This window comes from Marmota flaviventris, chromosome 6 (assembly GCF_047511675.1).
Source record: "Marmota flaviventris isolate mMarFla1 chromosome 6, mMarFla1.hap1, whole genome shotgun sequence".
Lineage (NCBI taxonomy): Eukaryota > Metazoa > Chordata > Mammalia > Rodentia > Sciuridae > Marmota > Marmota flaviventris.
Genome location: NC_092503.1, coordinates 51,556,315 through 51,573,435, shown reverse-complemented (window position 1 = coordinate 51,573,435; position 17,121 = coordinate 51,556,315). Strand labels below are relative to the sequence as shown.

General features: G+C 35.0%; 1 protein-coding gene across 2 annotated transcripts in view; it reads right to left on the bottom strand.

Moving 5' to 3' along the window:
* The window catches only part of Lama4 (laminin subunit alpha 4), a 134,345-nt gene that overhangs the window by 17,528 nt on the left and 99,696 nt on the right, over window positions 1-17,121 (bottom strand). For both annotated transcript variants that reach the window (XM_027928236.2, XM_071613104.1), the window contains exons 18-29: window positions 14,820-14,959; window positions 12,829-13,002; window positions 12,053-12,198; window positions 11,450-11,612; window positions 10,468-10,601; window positions 9,383-9,554; window positions 6,730-6,861; window positions 5,021-5,163; window positions 4,086-4,224; window positions 3,491-3,628; window positions 1,704-1,837; window positions 439-603 (exon numbers count right to left, since the gene is read on the bottom strand). In XM_027928236.2, coding sequence (XP_027784037.1) covers window positions 439-603; window positions 1,704-1,837; window positions 3,491-3,628; window positions 4,086-4,224; window positions 5,021-5,163; window positions 6,730-6,861; window positions 9,383-9,554; window positions 10,468-10,601; window positions 11,450-11,612; window positions 12,053-12,198; window positions 12,829-13,002; window positions 14,820-14,959 — 1,780 coding nt within the window. The remainder of the gene's footprint in view (window positions 1-438; window positions 604-1,703; window positions 1,838-3,490; window positions 3,629-4,085; window positions 4,225-5,020; window positions 5,164-6,729; window positions 6,862-9,382; window positions 9,555-10,467; window positions 10,602-11,449; window positions 11,613-12,052; window positions 12,199-12,828; window positions 13,003-14,819; window positions 14,960-17,121) is intronic.

The window sequence follows — 17,121 nt, the reverse complement described above, 5'->3', positions numbered from 1 at the left end:
CAAATCCAAGTATGTCATTTGTTCAAAAACATATAAGCTTTTAATTACTGCCATCTAGTGCCTCTGATCAATTTCACACTTCTCAACTTTAATTATGTAAATATTTTCACTACTATCTTGATCTTTTAAAATCAACTGTATAGATTTATTGGATATATATATATATATATATATATATATATATATATATATATATATATATTTAGTTTCTCAAGGCTTGCTTTATTTTAGAGCTGGTTTGTTGGAAAGCTACACAGAGTGTGCTGTTTTTGGAGTCCATGAAATAGTTCATGCCATATAAACCAATCCTATATCATAGCAAAAGATATAGTATCTAAGCCCTCTGAGCTGCTCCTATTTTTATTAAGTTCCTTGTTAACCATAAAAGAAACTCACTCTCTTTGGCTTGAATAAAACTAGGTAATAAAAATATTATACCTGGTAAAGTAGGCATTACTTATACAGCCAGTGAAGTTAGCATACTGGGGACTGATGGGTGAGCCACCGAAGTAAAACTTTTTTTCACCTGCTTGAATTTGTTCTGCTTTCCCATTGGAAGAATTCTTATTTACAATTCTGTTTTTATCTACTACGAGTTCGTATCTGCAAAATAAAAAGCTTTTTTACATACTGAGCAGTTACCATTTTACCTTGAGTTTCTCTCTAGTTAAATAAGCAGGTTTTCTTATGGAACTGAAATGTAACATCTGATTAATGAAAAAACAAAGAGTTTCCAGGTTCTTCATGAGGCCCAGGATAAAATAATTGAATTGTTCTATATGCAACCCCTGCCCCCAAAACCATTGGAATTTAAACTCCTAGAGCAAGAAGGTCAAACAACTAATCATTTGTATTATTTCTTGGGTGGAGGAAAAAAAAAAAAAAACCACACGCCTCACGGTGATCACTTAATCACAGTTGTGGGAGATCATTTTGATTGTAAAGTACATTGGGTGGTTTTGTCTTTATTGGAAATGGAGTCTAGAAAATGACTACTAATATTTTCTTTGATGGGTGGACATCAAAAACCAGAAGTGGACATAGATGAGCATCAAACTACAACAGAGGTTTATTTCCTATTTTCTTATTATGAAAAAGAAAATACAGGATCATGCAATTTAATGCAAAGCCAGAACTTTTAAAATGTGGCCACAAATGTAGCATCCTTAATTGGTCAGTTTAAAATTTATTTTTTTCTCTTGTTTTTTTAATTGATTTTAAAAAATGACAGTGGAATGCATTACAATTCTTATTACACATATATACCACAATTTTTTCATAACTCTGTATATAAAGTATGTTGACATCCAATTCATAAATGTACTTTGGATAATGATGTCTATCACATTCCACCATCCTTATTAAACAAGACCAGTATTTGCTGAGTTCCTTCTATGTGCAACAACACGTTACAATCCATTCAGTATATAGCGTGAGTAGGCACTGCCCTCAAGAAGATTGCAACTGTTCATTTTATTGGGAAAAATCCTTTAAGTAACTTGATGATGATTTATTTGGCATGTCTTAAAAAGTAATAGCATTTTTTTTAAAAAAAAGAAAAATAACACAAATCTGTTCCTTTCACATTTTTTTAAACAGTAGAAAAGCAATAGAATAATCTATTATTCACAGTGGCATTTGACAGAATCATGTCTTACAAATAAAGACACATGGTGGGAAGAACATTAGGTGAGGAGCTATACCTTACGGGTGAGACAGAGGTTATGATGAAGTGGGATAGCCCATCATTGTACTGCTTATTTGCCGACTGAACCTTGATGCCCTTGACATTCATGGTGACAGTACCATTATCCAGCGAAATGGAAAACACATCTGACTGAAATGCAAGCACAGGTTTTAAGTAGGGAGTGCAGGGACCTAAAAAATGGGCACAGTTTAAACATTTATTTAAGAGTACTGCTTAAAGGAATACACAGTGTATAGGCAATTTCTTGCCCAGCAATTTCAATGAATAACAACAAAAACCCCACTTTTGCTTGTATTGGTGTTGCTTACAAAATTAGACATGTCTCAATGGAAAAAAGATACTTCTACATTTTGAGCTGAAAATGTTGGTGATTTTGTTATTCTGAGAGTTGTCCTAGTCATCTTCCTAACTCAGGCATTTCTACTCTATCATCAGTCTCATTTAATTCCTTTCAAAAAGGCAATATTTGAATCTCCTTGAGGATGTAGCTAGAAGACTAGGTAAGATTTAAGTTACTAGTTTGGCTTTTTAAATGTTTCACTTTTTTTTTTTAACTTATAGAGGCAGAAGAGATTTCAAAAAGCAGAAGTTACTTCTTTTTCTGAATTTGCTTATTGCTTGTCTTAAAATATTGGCAGATAATAATCCTGCTTCTCTTTCCTTATATGGGCACCAACTTCTGTCAACCCTCAGTGCACAATTTCCTTGAGCTCGATTCAAAACAAACTACTTTTTGTGAATTAAAAACCCCTGCTTTTTAACTAATCAGGGTAATCTTAGGCAGCTTTGGGCACAGAAGTCCAACAAAATACTTTGGAAAAATTCTCACAGATGCAACCTACTTGAATTAAATTGAATGTGAATGTGATGGATATAAAGTTGCTTTCAAAAATTCTGATCAGGAGCATTAGTATATATACTAGTGTGACAGCACTCTGAGATACATCAGTTGGATCTTAGGGTCACCAAACCTATACATATTTTAGTTTTATTCTTGAAATAACATCTTTATATGCTAAGCTCAAGCATATTAAGAAAAATTCAAGAACAGGGAAGTATATATGTTCTTTTCTATTAAGATTAAATCACAGATGTGTTTCTTCATAATATAGAGAGGTTCTTACCATTTCCTTTTTGAGCCATGAATGCTTTTGGGAATTTGGTTATACATATGGAGTTCTTCATAAAATAATGTTTAAAAACAGACTATTCAGGAAGAAAGGAAATCAACTATATTTAAATAGTATTCAAAATTTTAAAGCAATAGATCTGTTATGGTAACATATATATGTACACACTCCTTGATTAAGGCATTAAATAATAGGATCTAGTAGAAGACCTAATTACTTCTAAAATTGGAAGTAGCTATGAACAAAAATTATATTTGCAAATATCTATCACAATTGTAATGTGAAATAAAATTATTTGTGATTTCTTTTAGTGACAAAGTCACAGGTACTGCTAACACTATTGTGGCTTGTTGCCATGCTTATATTTGAAGAATGATAAATTTTAGCTACAGAAAATAAAGATATATTTTTTACCATCCATATCCATGTTCACAGACTCCTTAAATTCTCTTCTAAGCAATGGGTCTGTGAATCTCAGGTTAAGAACTCCTGATGTACAAAACACATAATATTTTACAGTGTCTGAAATGTGACGTTCTGCATGTGTCTGTGTAAATCAAAATCTGAATAGAAACTCACTTTTAATAAAAATTCGTTCATAGTTAAAACACTTATCACAAAGAAGTTTCCTAAGGGAACAACAAATACTTACCCCCGAAGCATAATAGAACAGTAATCCATTTGGTTGTAATGTTCGGAAATTAAAACCTCCTTCAAAGCCATCAAAGAAAGATATTTTCTGAACTGAAGCAATGAAACTCTGTCCATTGAAATATGCTCTACGGGATATCTGTGTGCCAACAAAAGTGAATATAATAATTTATAATTGTAAATGCTTATTATGTCAATTTCTCATATAGAAAGGGCCTTACTCACTAGTTTCTATATAGTAGTTCAGGGTTTAACTTATGGTTTGTGGTGGCATTCAGGCATGCCAGCGTTCCCTCTGTATTCTTTTAAGGGATGTGGTTTCTGTTAGAAATTTCTTCACTTTCCTTCACCCTGAGTGATTAGTGATGCTCAAGCAGCCTGTCTGGGCTTCAGATGCCCCACCCACGAAAACCTAAAGCAACTGCACAAGTCACAGAGGAGCTTCACAGCCTTTCTAGCTTAATGGTTCTTCTTTCTGCTGGTGGCAGAAAGAAACTCAAGATGTACCTAGGATCTCAGAAAAGCTAAAAGGGCTTTTCCAGCTTCTGAGATTCTGTGTCTATTTATTTCAAAGCTTTTGACCGAATGGTACTTACAAGAGAGTCTTCTGGGCATCCATAACCAACTCCTAGGGTTTCTGTCTGCTCTAGTAAATTGAAATCTTTCTTTTGGAACTGGAAACCCTTCATACATCCCCTGAAATTGATATCTAAGGGAAGGTGTGCCCTTAGGGTCCTGGAAAAGAAAAGGAATCTCCACTGATATGGTGATAATAGTGACATTACCCTGCACACATAGGCTATGCAATTTGAGTTTATTTATAGTTATTTGTAATGGCTTTATAATCATTCATGTTCTCAAGCTTTCTTTGACAAGAACACAGCAATGTCTAATCTTTGCCTATTGAGGAGTTTTATTTTGACTCAAGACAACTTGTTTACACCTTTATAATTTTCAAAATCCATTAATTTACATTATCACATACAGATTATGTAATACACACACACACACACACACACACACACACACACAGTGCCCTCTCAGTTTTATAGTCTCTGATTCCATTAATTGACTACAGTAAGGTGAATTTTTGAATACACTAGAATAATATTTCAGTATACATAACTCACAACCCCTTGGATAACCTGAAGATAAGTATTTCAGATACTATTAGAGCATTCAAAATCAATTAAGTTTAAACCAAAAATAATTGAACACAATGCTTTTTCATCTTTATACAATATACATGTTTTGCTCTTGTCAAAAGAAATATTGCATTATATTATATTCTAAGAGCAATGCAATAATTAAAATAACCTGTAAGTTATATCTATGAGATGCTAACTTAGGGAGGTTATAAGAATGGGCTGCAGAGGACCTGTAGGTATATGAATGTGTGCCTGCACCTAGTAATGCATGTAAAGGTAGCAGGTAGGGATGCTTACACCTGTTACTGAACCTCTTCTGGATATTGAATACACATCAGTATATCATTAGAAACAAACAGCTATTTAACTAAAAAAAAAATTACCTGGATTGTAATATTTCTGGGGGAGCCCCTCCAATGAATATATCTGTAAAAGGTATTTTCATCTTTTCATTGTCCATGCTCTTGACATGTCGTCTGTCAACTACCAAAATCATTTTCTTGTCGTTGTGGTAAATGATTGAGATCTGGGAGAAACAATACAGGAAGTCTCGATTAATTGTTTAATTATCAGCATTTTGAAGACTTCTGTATATTATAATTATGCTGGCTGTAACAGCTGGTCTTCCTTGTCCTTGTGCTTGTTTGTTTACACCATAGGTAATAGGTTTTCCTTTCTTACTCACAGATACAAAAACACTTTTATAATCAGCAGTTCACATTTCCTTTGGAAGGATGCCTATGTGAAGAGGGATTGGACCTAAGCAAAATTTTGCCATGAGACTTATTTTCTCCTGTCCCTTCTGAAGGTATTTGGGAAAGGACTATAGCAGGTGCCTTCTTCTTCTTAAAAAACAAAACAAAAACAGCTTTATTGAGGTATAATTGATAAACAAAGAACCACACATAATTAATTCAGTGAATTTTGCACATAAGCGAACACCCATCAGAGCATTATCATAAGCAAGGTCATAAGCATAGCCAACACTTCCCAAAGTTGTGCTCCCCCCAATTTTATTTTCCTGTGTGTGTATGAAGCATACTTAACATGAGGTCTACCTTCTTAATTTTTTTTGAGGTACTGGTACAGGGTTTCATGCATGGTAGGCAAGGGCTTTACCATTGAGTTATACCCCCAACAACAAATTTTGAGTTATTGTTAACTATAGGTCCTATGTTAGCAGATTTCTAGAACTTAGTCATCTAACACAACTAAAACTTTGTACCTATGGAACAGTTCCTCATTTTCCCTACTGTCCAGTCTCTGGTGACTATTTGCATTCTCAAGTGAGTGTGTTCTAGATTTGAGACTGCACTTTCAGGTGTCATTTTTTTGGGACACATTGAGCTATTCTAATGAATAGGCAAAAATCCTAGTCAGAGAAATAGTTAAAATCTTCTTTTATTGGGATCCATCCTTATGAAGGCTATGGACTTTGAACTAAAAAAGGAAATATAACTTCTTGTCCTCCCCTCCATTTTGGTTCAAATTAAAAGATATATTATGTTTATATCTGCATCATTAAATTTTATATTTAAAGTTCTTGTTAACAAAAATAGATGAAGTACATTTTTAGTAAATTGTAATTGTGGTTCAAGACCCAAGAACATTATTTTTAGGTTCTCATTTAAGGAAAACCAGTATTTTCTAAAATCTAGATAATTGGCTAAAAATGAAATTCTATGTTTATTTAACTACTTTTTACATTTAGTGGGGCTCAAAGTTTAAGTAAAAAAATGGCTTTGTATCTATATTCTAGCATGTTCAACAAATGGATAGAACTCTGTAGGTGCTCTATTGTAATTAAGTTATTTAAGATTAACCAGGAGTCTTTTGGTCAGTGAAATAATCAAAAGGAATATTTTGGTGACTCTTTTATTAGAAATATTGATATGACAAGAACAACCAGTCATTTAAAAGCAAATATTTCCCCAGGTTTGAGTAGATGAGGGCTCTTCAGTCACTCTTTAGATGTGAAGTTTCACTTTAATTACTGTCTTACCTGTCTCATTTGACCATTTGATTAGATCAATAGCTCTAGGTACAAAAACCCAGACCCAAACTAAAGCCATCCAAACTACAACTACAGTACCTCATGGTATTTTGCATCGTTAATTTGGGCTTTCTTCAATGTGTCTTCAAGATGCACAGGACCGGTGCTGAATCCAAAGTCATAGAACACATGTAGGTAACCATTGCGCATTTCCAAGCTGAAAAACATGCTCTGTAGAGAGAAAGAAGTTGTTATCATCAAAGTACAGTCAGATTTAGCTGAGTTTGAGATGTAACATTAAATTTTTTAGTATTGACATTATTGAATTTGAAGGGTCTCATGAAATTCTTAAGAAAAAAAATAATACTTCCCTATTAGATATTTATTTCTCATGCTAATATACAAAGTATTAGTATTTACACACAATTTAAAATAACAATCTTCTTTCATTTTTATTCTTTTTTAAAATTTTTTAATATTTATTTTTTAGTTTTTGGCGGACACAACATCTTTGTTTTGTATGTGGTGCTGAGGATCGAACCCTGGCCACATGCATGACAGGCAAGCGCGCTACCACTTGAGCCACATCCCCAGCCCTTCTTTCATTTTTATTCTACTTTAAAAATTAATGAATGAAGCTTTAAGTCTATATCATTGACCTTTTAAAAATTTCCAAATAGTAGAATATACTATGATTATTCAACTGCCTTGTCTTTTCAAAGCTGTAACAGGTTAAAAGATGCAGCTGCATTCATTTTAAGATGAAAATTTGTAATACTGAAAAATAATTTCAAGATATGTTGAAAAGAATCCTCCTTGCCAAATATCAATTTAATAATGATAAAAGGCAAAGAAGGCTATTTCTGTATTATTTTGACTCACTGGATTTATGTAAATAAATATGGAATTATTATACATCTGGACCACATGATATTGAAGAACCAAAGTAATTCTGTAACACTCAAGTAATTTAGTGGTCAGCTTTGTTTGTTTCAGAGAATAGTTTATACATAAAAGAATTCAGTGAATTTGAAAGTAAAGTATTGTGGTAAATTGCCATTCTATGGAAAGTGATCTCCTGAGTGGAGTTTGAGTATTCCTGATAGTGTGGAAAACAATCCATTGGGGTTTAGGAAGAAAACATTTCAACTTCTATTTATACTCATTTAAAAAACATTCAGAAAGAAACAAATCCTTGATATTTAATGCATGAATTATTGGTCCTAGACCCTCATTTCATTATTTTACCAGACTTACATAGGATTCATGTGGTCTGTAAGGCTTCCCAGGGAAACTTCCACACTTGAAGGGTTCAAGGTGGCCTCTCACCCACTTCTAGCCTATTATAATTTATTGCAGTTTATCTGTTCCTAGTTACATGGATTTGTGGGTGATAAGACTTAAATGATAGAATATTTAAAATCATGTTGTATCTAGATACAGAAAATATTTTGGGACACATAGATGTTTGCTCATTACTTCCTGCAAATTACTAAAAATGCTGCTACATTTAAAGGGTTACACATTTTTTGTTATAAAATGAATTATTCTAAATTTGAACTTCGTGATGACAAATGTCTCTTAGTAGTATAACACCTAATTATTTTTTTTAAAAAAATAAACACACTTGATTTGTCACACCAAGGCAAGGGTATTATTTATGAAGAAAGTTATGATGTGGAAAGATGGCTTTTAAAAAAGATATTCCATAATTTTTCTGTTGATGATTTTGTTGATAAAAATAACTTAAACATTTCTTTCTATGAAATACTCTCATGTCTGTATTATTAAAACATTGGTGTGGAGAAATTTCAAATCTGTTTAAAAATTTTTGGGATAAAGATTTTCACTGGCTTTGAATTCTTTCATTAAGCTTTGCAAAATGATACAATATATAATTAACTAGCAAGAACTGACATAAGGAAAAAGAAAATGTTCCAGCCAAATTTCAAAGACTACTTTTGTCATTTGGTAAATGAGATTGAAAAACTGCATATGATTTAGTAGGCACAGCTAGTGATACGTGTCTCACATTTTTTATTTTTGTGAGGTATTTTCTAGCTATGACAGCCAATAAAATTTAGTATTGAAATAAACTGACTTTTGAATCACTATATCACAAAGAATTCAACAAGAGTTTAAAGAATATTTAGCATACTTAATTACATCATTTTCACTAATGTTGCTATTAAAATAATCTTTAGTGAGAGCAAAAGTGTCTTGGTATCGTTAGTAAAAATATTAATTTAATTTTGTTGTTATTTTAAATATTTTACCAATTTTTATCTAATATTTTATCTTTGTATAGTTTGTTAGTTTGTTTTTAATTACTACTTTGAAATGTTTCATGACATCTGTATATTGTAATCTATATCATTTATAAAGGGTACACATACACATATATATGTATATGAAGCAGTCAAGCTTTTTTAAAAAAGCCAACTGAAATATATGATTTGGAAATGTCAGAAGGCCACTGTGAAATTTCTGCATATACTGTGACGTTCTAGATCTTGGTGCTGATTTTTCTGTATTTTTAATTTATGAAAGGGCATATCTAATATACACCCCAAAGTGTAGCCTAGGGAAATACATTCCAGGGGTGCTTACATACTTCCCTGAAGAAAAAAGTATAAGATTTTCTTTTTTTTAACTAGAAATTTGGTTTGTGGCATGGCACACTCAACCTGGGAAGGTTCCTGGAAACATGAATTGCAGAGAGCAAAGGAAATAAAGAAGTTATTTTACTCACTCCATTGACCATCAGGAGCACAAGGCCGTTGTCAGCTGGTGTTCGAACTTCTATGTCAAAGCGAGTCACCTGGCCAAATTTTCCTCTCCTTGTGATGTCCCTCACCACAGCGTAACTAGAGCCATCGAAGAAGTAACTGGCAGCCCGACTCTGAGTGAAGGCCAGTTTATCTCTGAAATGGAAGTTCAGGGTCGGATGAACATTATAGTTTAGTTGGGCTTTTCAGGTGAGACCCTTTTAACCCACCCATTCTCAGAGCATCTTCTGTCACACAATATATGTATTCTGTGATACAACATTTTAAATGAAGTTCTGTTGTCCACATGGAAAAGTACTCATAATGTTATGGTTTGGACATGAGGCGTCTCCCAAAAGTTCACATGTGAGCCGTGTGAGACAATGCAAGAAGGTTCAGGGAAGGAATGATTGGATTACAAGAGCCTTACCCAATCAGTCAATTAATCACCCAATGGGATTAAATGAGTAATAACTGAAGGCAGGTGGGGTGGGGCGGGTGGAGGTGTGGCATTGGGTGCTTGGCTTTGGGGCATATATTTGTATCTGGTGAGTGGTGTCTCTCTCTGCTTCTTGATCAGTATGTGAGCTGCTTCCTTCTGCTATACTCTTCTGCCATGATGTCCTGCCTCACCTTGAGCCCCAAGGAATGAAGCTGGCTGTCAGTGGACCAAGACTTCTGAAACTGTGAGCCCCTATATAAACTTTTCCTTTTCTACAGTTGTTCTGGTCAGGTCTTTTAGTTGGAGCAGCGTAAAAGCTGACTACAACAAGTAAAATAATTGTTTTTAATGGATTTCTTCTCCACGCTATGCCCTAAGAAAACTGAGGTCTCCAGGGAAATTCCAGTTTCTCATATCATAGTTTCAAACTAGTGAACACTTTAAATACTTGTATACACTCCTCTGTGGCAGAGAAAACTCAACAGTTTTTGCAAACATGACTACTGTGTGGTTTCATAACTGTTTTCCTCAAAGAAAAGTTTGAAAACCTGCATATTGACTCATACTTGTCCTGTTGCTGGGCTAGCCTGACTATCAAAGTCTTTGGTACCCTTAACTGTCTCTTACCTGGCACAGGGCACTGACTTGGAGGGATCCATATTATAGATGTGCTTAAAGTTGTACAAGCTGATCACATCATTATTCAAAGTGGCCAACTCCAGGCAGCCAATGAAGCCAGGCAGATTTAAGCTGGCTGGGAGCTGTGCAAAAGACAGATAAAGTCAATTACCCCATGGTCAAGTTTCATCCCAACTCCACAGAACAGGCAGTGAAATTAAACACACGTCAAAAGAGACCTGCCCACTGATATACATATCTTGTCTAGGCCAAGGTTTGTGTCTACTCTCTGAGAAATCATTTAGCTAAGCAGTGATATGTCATTTATATAGATCTTAGCAGAGAAGGTAGGATTTGTTGAATGTAGGCTATGAAAATGCAGTATATGCTAGACAATGAATTACTGATAAAAATCTATCCTCACACCAGCTCTGTAGGTCAGGTGTTCCTGTTCTCATATAAAGAGGGGGAAAGCAATTTTTAGATTCAATAATGTGCCCACGGTAGTAAGAAATAGTCCTGGAATGGAAATCCTAGATTGATTTCCACTCTTTTTGGGCCTTTCCTTTATCCACCCTTCAACAGGTCTCAAATTCTCCCCAAGGTCCTACTCTCTCTCATCCCATACATTTTATCTCATGCTTGTATTAGATAACAGAGTTTTTGAAATTGCCACATGCAAAGCTGAAGACTAGATCCAAATCATGGTGACACCACAAGGCACAGACACTCCTTTAGCAGCTGGGAGTAATATTAGTCACCTTTACACATATCAGAAAGAAATTAATTGATCTTCAAGTGTCAGAAATAGCATGAAAGCATTTGACAGTAAAAATATAGGTGTCAGAGACTCGTAGATCCTGATGTGTAATTCTAGTACCCACTGAGCCGGACTCTCAAAATGATATCAAGCTTCTTCCTTGTATCATTTTAGGTTTTATGGATAGAAACTGTAGATTTTTAATAAGTCAAACTTAGGTGTATAGCTTACCTTGAAGTTTGAAGGCACCCCGCCAACATAAAAGACAGTGTCCTCAGGGTCCAGATCCAGCAGGGAGTCTTCTCCAGTGAACTCCCCCTTTTTAATAAACTTTTCCTCTGCTGTACTACTCAGACTTGGGACTGTCAAAAATACCTTGCCATGTTTCCCTACCCTGTTGAGAGAAGGAATATTCACTCTTTCTTAGCCTGATGATTTGTAGGAAATAGGTTCTTAAGGTCAAAAATGTTAATGTTCCTTCATCACAAAATTGGTGATTTGATTTTGTTACATTAAGAAACACCTATAGACTATTAACTATTAAGGGGAAGGGGAAAAAAGACATTCCATTCTTGGGATTATCTCATGGAATGGCCAGGTAAAATAATAATAATAATAATCAGATTACTATTTGGAAACAGTGACCATTTTTTCTAATCTTTTATTGTCCACTAAGGTGTTTGGGACAGAGTATAGAAATAATGAAAGAAAAATGAGCAAAAAACAAAAGGAATAAAATGCTATTTATAATATCCACAGGAAGCCTGTTTGAGTATATTCAACAGATTTCTTATGAAATGTTTATATAAGCTGTGTGTCATGGGTTCATTTTACCTTTCGATCTTGACAATGCTGAAGTAAGAAGGCCAGGAACTGACAGGCTTGGAGTCAAGGGGAATCTCCACATCCTTAGCTCCCAAGTTGTAAACGTATACCAGGTTATCATTTTTTATTGCAAGACCCATATACTCTTTTTTGGCCTGAAATGTAAAGAAGTCACTTAAATAAAATTTATATAAATGAGTATTAGCAATTTTCATTTTTTAAAAGCACAATCAGCAACCCTAATACTTTGGCATACACAGCAACTTCTGGTTGGAATTATCAGCCAAAGCTTCTACTAGACTGGGCATCAGCTCTTCTCAACCCAGCTTTCAGATATTGCTATGTCAGATATTGCTGTCCCTGTGCTTGCTCTAAGTGCATCCTGGACAGGAAGGAAAGGAACTGCATGCTTGTGGAGATTTGATGGCTTCCAGGAGTGTACTAATGTTGTCAGGCTAATCAGGGATATGATGCATCCTGACAATGCCGATTGCTATATGTCTACAAACAGGAGTCAGCAGCAAGCATAGTCTGCTGTTATTCAAAAAGCCTTTGAAATGCTTGGTTCAGACTTGTCAGTAATGTGATGCTAAAAGAAAACAATCCCAGAAATATCCCTTGTAGTGAAAGAACCACTTTTCTCTTAAATCAGTACTTCAATCCTGCCTTAAAATAATTTCTACTTTTTGAGTTTCCCGACTGTGAATTTCCACCCCCTAGGTAGCTTTGTTTTAGTCAGAGAAAAAGCAGTTTTCTTTTTCCATATCCCCTCCTCATGCTCTTACATTTTTGCTTCCAAGATACAGAATAAACTGATCTGTGGTTCCAGACAGTTCTGGCTGCTTAACAGGAGGCTTCATGTACAGGCTTAGGGATGTGAAGGCCTTTAAGTCATCCACACTGGCTTTGGGGTGCACTTCTACAGCTGACTGGCCATCGAACATCATGGAGACTTGAATCTGGAGATACAAAATTGTTCTGTTAAAAGTACTCTGCAGAAATGGGCAGAATGCTTTTCTGCGGTCTTCCCTCATTTCGGATAGAGGCCTTACAAGACTCCTAAAATGTATTCAAGAATTATTTATAATAATTATTCATAAAAGGAGCATGGGGTGAGGCTGTGAGGCAACACCCTTGACTGCACCAGCACAGTCTGGAGGAGTCTAGACACAGCTTCTCAGGTTTGCAGCCTGGTTGTGCCACTTACTACTAATCATTAATGAGTTTAGTTAACTCTCAGTTTTTTCATCTGTAAAATAGGATAATAAATCTGCTGTGAGAATGATATTACACATGTTGCCGTCCCTGGTTCTATCATTATGCTACTGGTAATGACAAATTCCTTAGATGTTTCTTATACTGATTCTTGGAAAGGCATAACAACAAAGCACTGTTTCAGCTCATTTCTAAGAGGCCCTATGTGATATGCTAAACTTATCTGATTCATGGGAGATTTTTGAAATATTCAGAAATCGATGGACTGTGTATACTCATGCCATTTGTATAAATATTTCTGAATAATTAGATGTGTCTACCTCAGTTAACATTGATTTGGCTGATGTTGATAGTGTCAGAATCTCTTCCTAAGTTTCTAGAATACAGCTGTTCTATGTTGCCAGTTGAGTAAAGATGAATACATCTTAATATACTATCATGGAGTTGAGGTCTTTTTGTAAAAATGGAGAGTCTGAGCAGGAGGTGTGTCTACAGAAAAAGCCCCTCACTTTGGAGAATGGGTAGATTCCCAAGGGTAAGGCCCAGATTCTCTTTAGAAAATGGTTTTAGGTAATTAAGACCCCAAGGTTATACTCCATGGATATAGTGTTATGAGAAATCACTCTCAAAACCTAGCCATTTAAGATAAACCTTTCTTTGAAGTGTTCACTGGGATATCCAAATAAGATAATTTATGGTATAGGACTATTTATCACTTATCATTTAAAATTTGGATATATTTACCAAGAATAATCTTTATCATTATAAAATACTTGATTCCTTGTTCTTCTTTCTGTCAGTAATTAGGGCCTATAGTCTGTTTAAGCCAATTCTTAATTGAGAAATAAAATCATATAATTTGGTTGTAAAGAATAAGGCTGGTCTATAGATCAATTAAAAAAAATAAAAACAAAAAGGGGTCCAAAAATGAATGCTACTTTGCCACACTGAATACATTAATTGTCACATGGAGATGTGTCCCTACCAACACTGGCTTTAGTTATCTGCTTGCTAGATTGCTTCTGTGAAAGTATCTCAGAAGAGGGTCCCTGTTGAGTTTCTTTCTCTTAGCTGGTATTGTATGTGATTCATCAGTTAAGCCTGCAGAGTGGGCAATAAATACTTTACATAATCTATGTTGTACTAGAGAATTTCTTGAAGAGGTAGGACAGATGGGCAAGATTATCCCATATGCTAATTGCACTAAAGGGCTGTTAAAATAACAAATGATAATGATATTAAATTGAGTATTTTTTTAATTGGGGCTTTCTTGATTTGTTATATTAGGTTTGTCAAACTCTGTGGTTCTTAATCCTGGCTACAGATTTAGAAAAACCCCAGGAGCTTTAAAAAAATACACGTGTTGAGCCCTTCATCTAGAGATCCTGATATATTGTTCTGAGGTTAAGATGAGGAATTGGCTTATTTTTCAATGGGATTCTAATGAACAAATGGGACTGAGACCTACTGAGCTGGATAATATAATAGGAAGATTCCAGACCTGGATCAGCATCATGATCTCATTATCACCAAGTGACTGATGACTCCTTTCCTAAGTTACCTTGCTGGCGACACTCCTGGTCTGAGCAATGAGCTCTCGGATCCTCTGGATGCTGGCAGAAACATTGCTTACAGGGCGCTTCTGTTCAACTGTACGAAGCTGATCCAGGAGCTGAGGGACGACCTCTGTCAGATTTCTTACTGCAACAATAAAAGTTAATCACTTGAGTGAATGTCTCAATATTAGGTATATTTCAGGAATCAAGTGAAGAGACAGCACTGATTACCTCTGGCAGATCTATAACAAATTATTTTTTAAAAATATTTTTTATAATAGATGGGCATAATACCTTTATTTTATTTTTCTGTGGTGCTCAGGATAGAACCCGGTGCCTCATGCATGCTAGGTGAGCGCTATATCAACTGAGCTATAATCCCAGCCCTATAACAAATTATTTTTAATCCTACCAAATTAATAGTAAATCCCAAAGCATAATCTGTTTCTATCTTGTCACATTTGTAGTACATAGTGATTTATAAGTTGAATGTGGAACATGCTAATATATACTGTAAATTCCTAAAGAGGAGGACCCATGACAACCATACTGAAGTTCCTTTAATGATACAGCACAGGTTCTGCTTGCATTTCTAACATAACTTGATACGACTGAAGAAAAGGATTTTCATGAGGTAAAAGGAGGTAAAAAGGCTGTTTTCCAGGATGTCTGTGCATATATCATAGTGCTGCTACTGTCCTGCAGAGGCAGAACTGGACAGAGGAAACTAGGTGGCATCCAGAAAATGGCAGCTGTGCCAAGTTGAGTGTGGGCAGCTATGGTCTCTGGGCCCAGACAAGGGAGATTCTGCAAGCAGACCTTACTGATCTTTTTTCTTTTTCTTTCTAGGCCTGGAGCTCCTGGAGAACAAAATAACATCTGGTGTGGGGGATAGCAAAAGAGGACTTGGCTGGGATGGGGCACACAATCCCCAGATCTAGCCTAGTGTGGCTGTGCTTCCTCCCTGGAGGCCTATGACTGATCATATGCAGTTTTTTCCTCCCTTGGAATACATAATGCACACATAGAAAAGAGCACAAGTCACAAGGATGCAGCTTGATGAGAGATACCCAAACTATAGAGGATGGCACACTTTTTTCAAATTTTCAGCCACTGAACAGTGATTCTTAAAGTATGGTTAAGTATCATCAGCCAGTATCATCAGCTTCACAAGGAACTTACTGGAAATGCCAATTTTTTGACTCATCCCAAACCTGCTGAATGAGGAATTCTGGGAGTAGGGTCCAGCAACCTGGGTTTAACAAGCCTCCAGGGGATTCTGATGCACACTAATATTTGAGAACCACTGGACCAGAGAATGAATATTTTCTTGTGTATTCTCCTGCCTAAGGGCAGGACCATGGTCACTGAGCATTAGCGGTAGGGCAAGAGCAAGCCTCTTACTAGAGCCAAACTAAATTCAGATTGAGGAGATATGTCAATGCAGGTCAAGGAAACATCACTTCTTTGTACTTAGGACACAAGGTGTTTCTCCAGGATAAGGAATAAAATTAAGAAAATAATAGCAATTCTCAGTTTATTGTGTTGATTAATATAGAGGTAAATATTTGTTGTTTGGATCACTGACCATAATAGCCATTTTATAGCATAAAAAGCTTTAAAAATTAAAAATAATAAAGTAAATGAAAGTGTTATATTAAATTGTGGTTGTAGAATTTTATATAAGACAGGGTACCCCCCAATTCTCTCAGAAAAAGAGAGCTAACTTATAGTAGAGTCTTTAAAAAGTCTCTTATATTATTGTAAGCCATTTCATTCACTTTGTTTTGAACCACAAATAGCTATTTGAGGAAAACATAGTATTATGAACCAATTTCAATTAGAATTGGTTCTGGATTCTTATTGGAATCACATGATAGGACTGATGAAAATGGAGAAAAATTAACACAGAACAAATATTCCTGAAGCAATATTTTGAAAAAAATGTAATGAAAGATTAAAATTTAAAAGCAAGTAAATGAGTGGTCACATGGAAGAACTCATGAATATATACTGAAACTATGATATAAAAGAGCCATTTTTCTGTTATAGTAATGGGTATTTGTAAATTGTGATAACATTTCTAGTGATGGACAGATCTGACATGAATTTCTAAGGTTGTTTCTAATTTAGATTCAAACATAGGAAAAAAGAGTCTGTTATACCGTTTTGAAGAATGGCTCTTAGAGAATGACTAAAAGTTCAGTAATAATTTATCATAATATTGATAGACATTGATATTTAAGAGGTTATGAAGATACTGAATAAAAATGTGAGAATGGAAAAAAAAATTTCCCAAATATTATA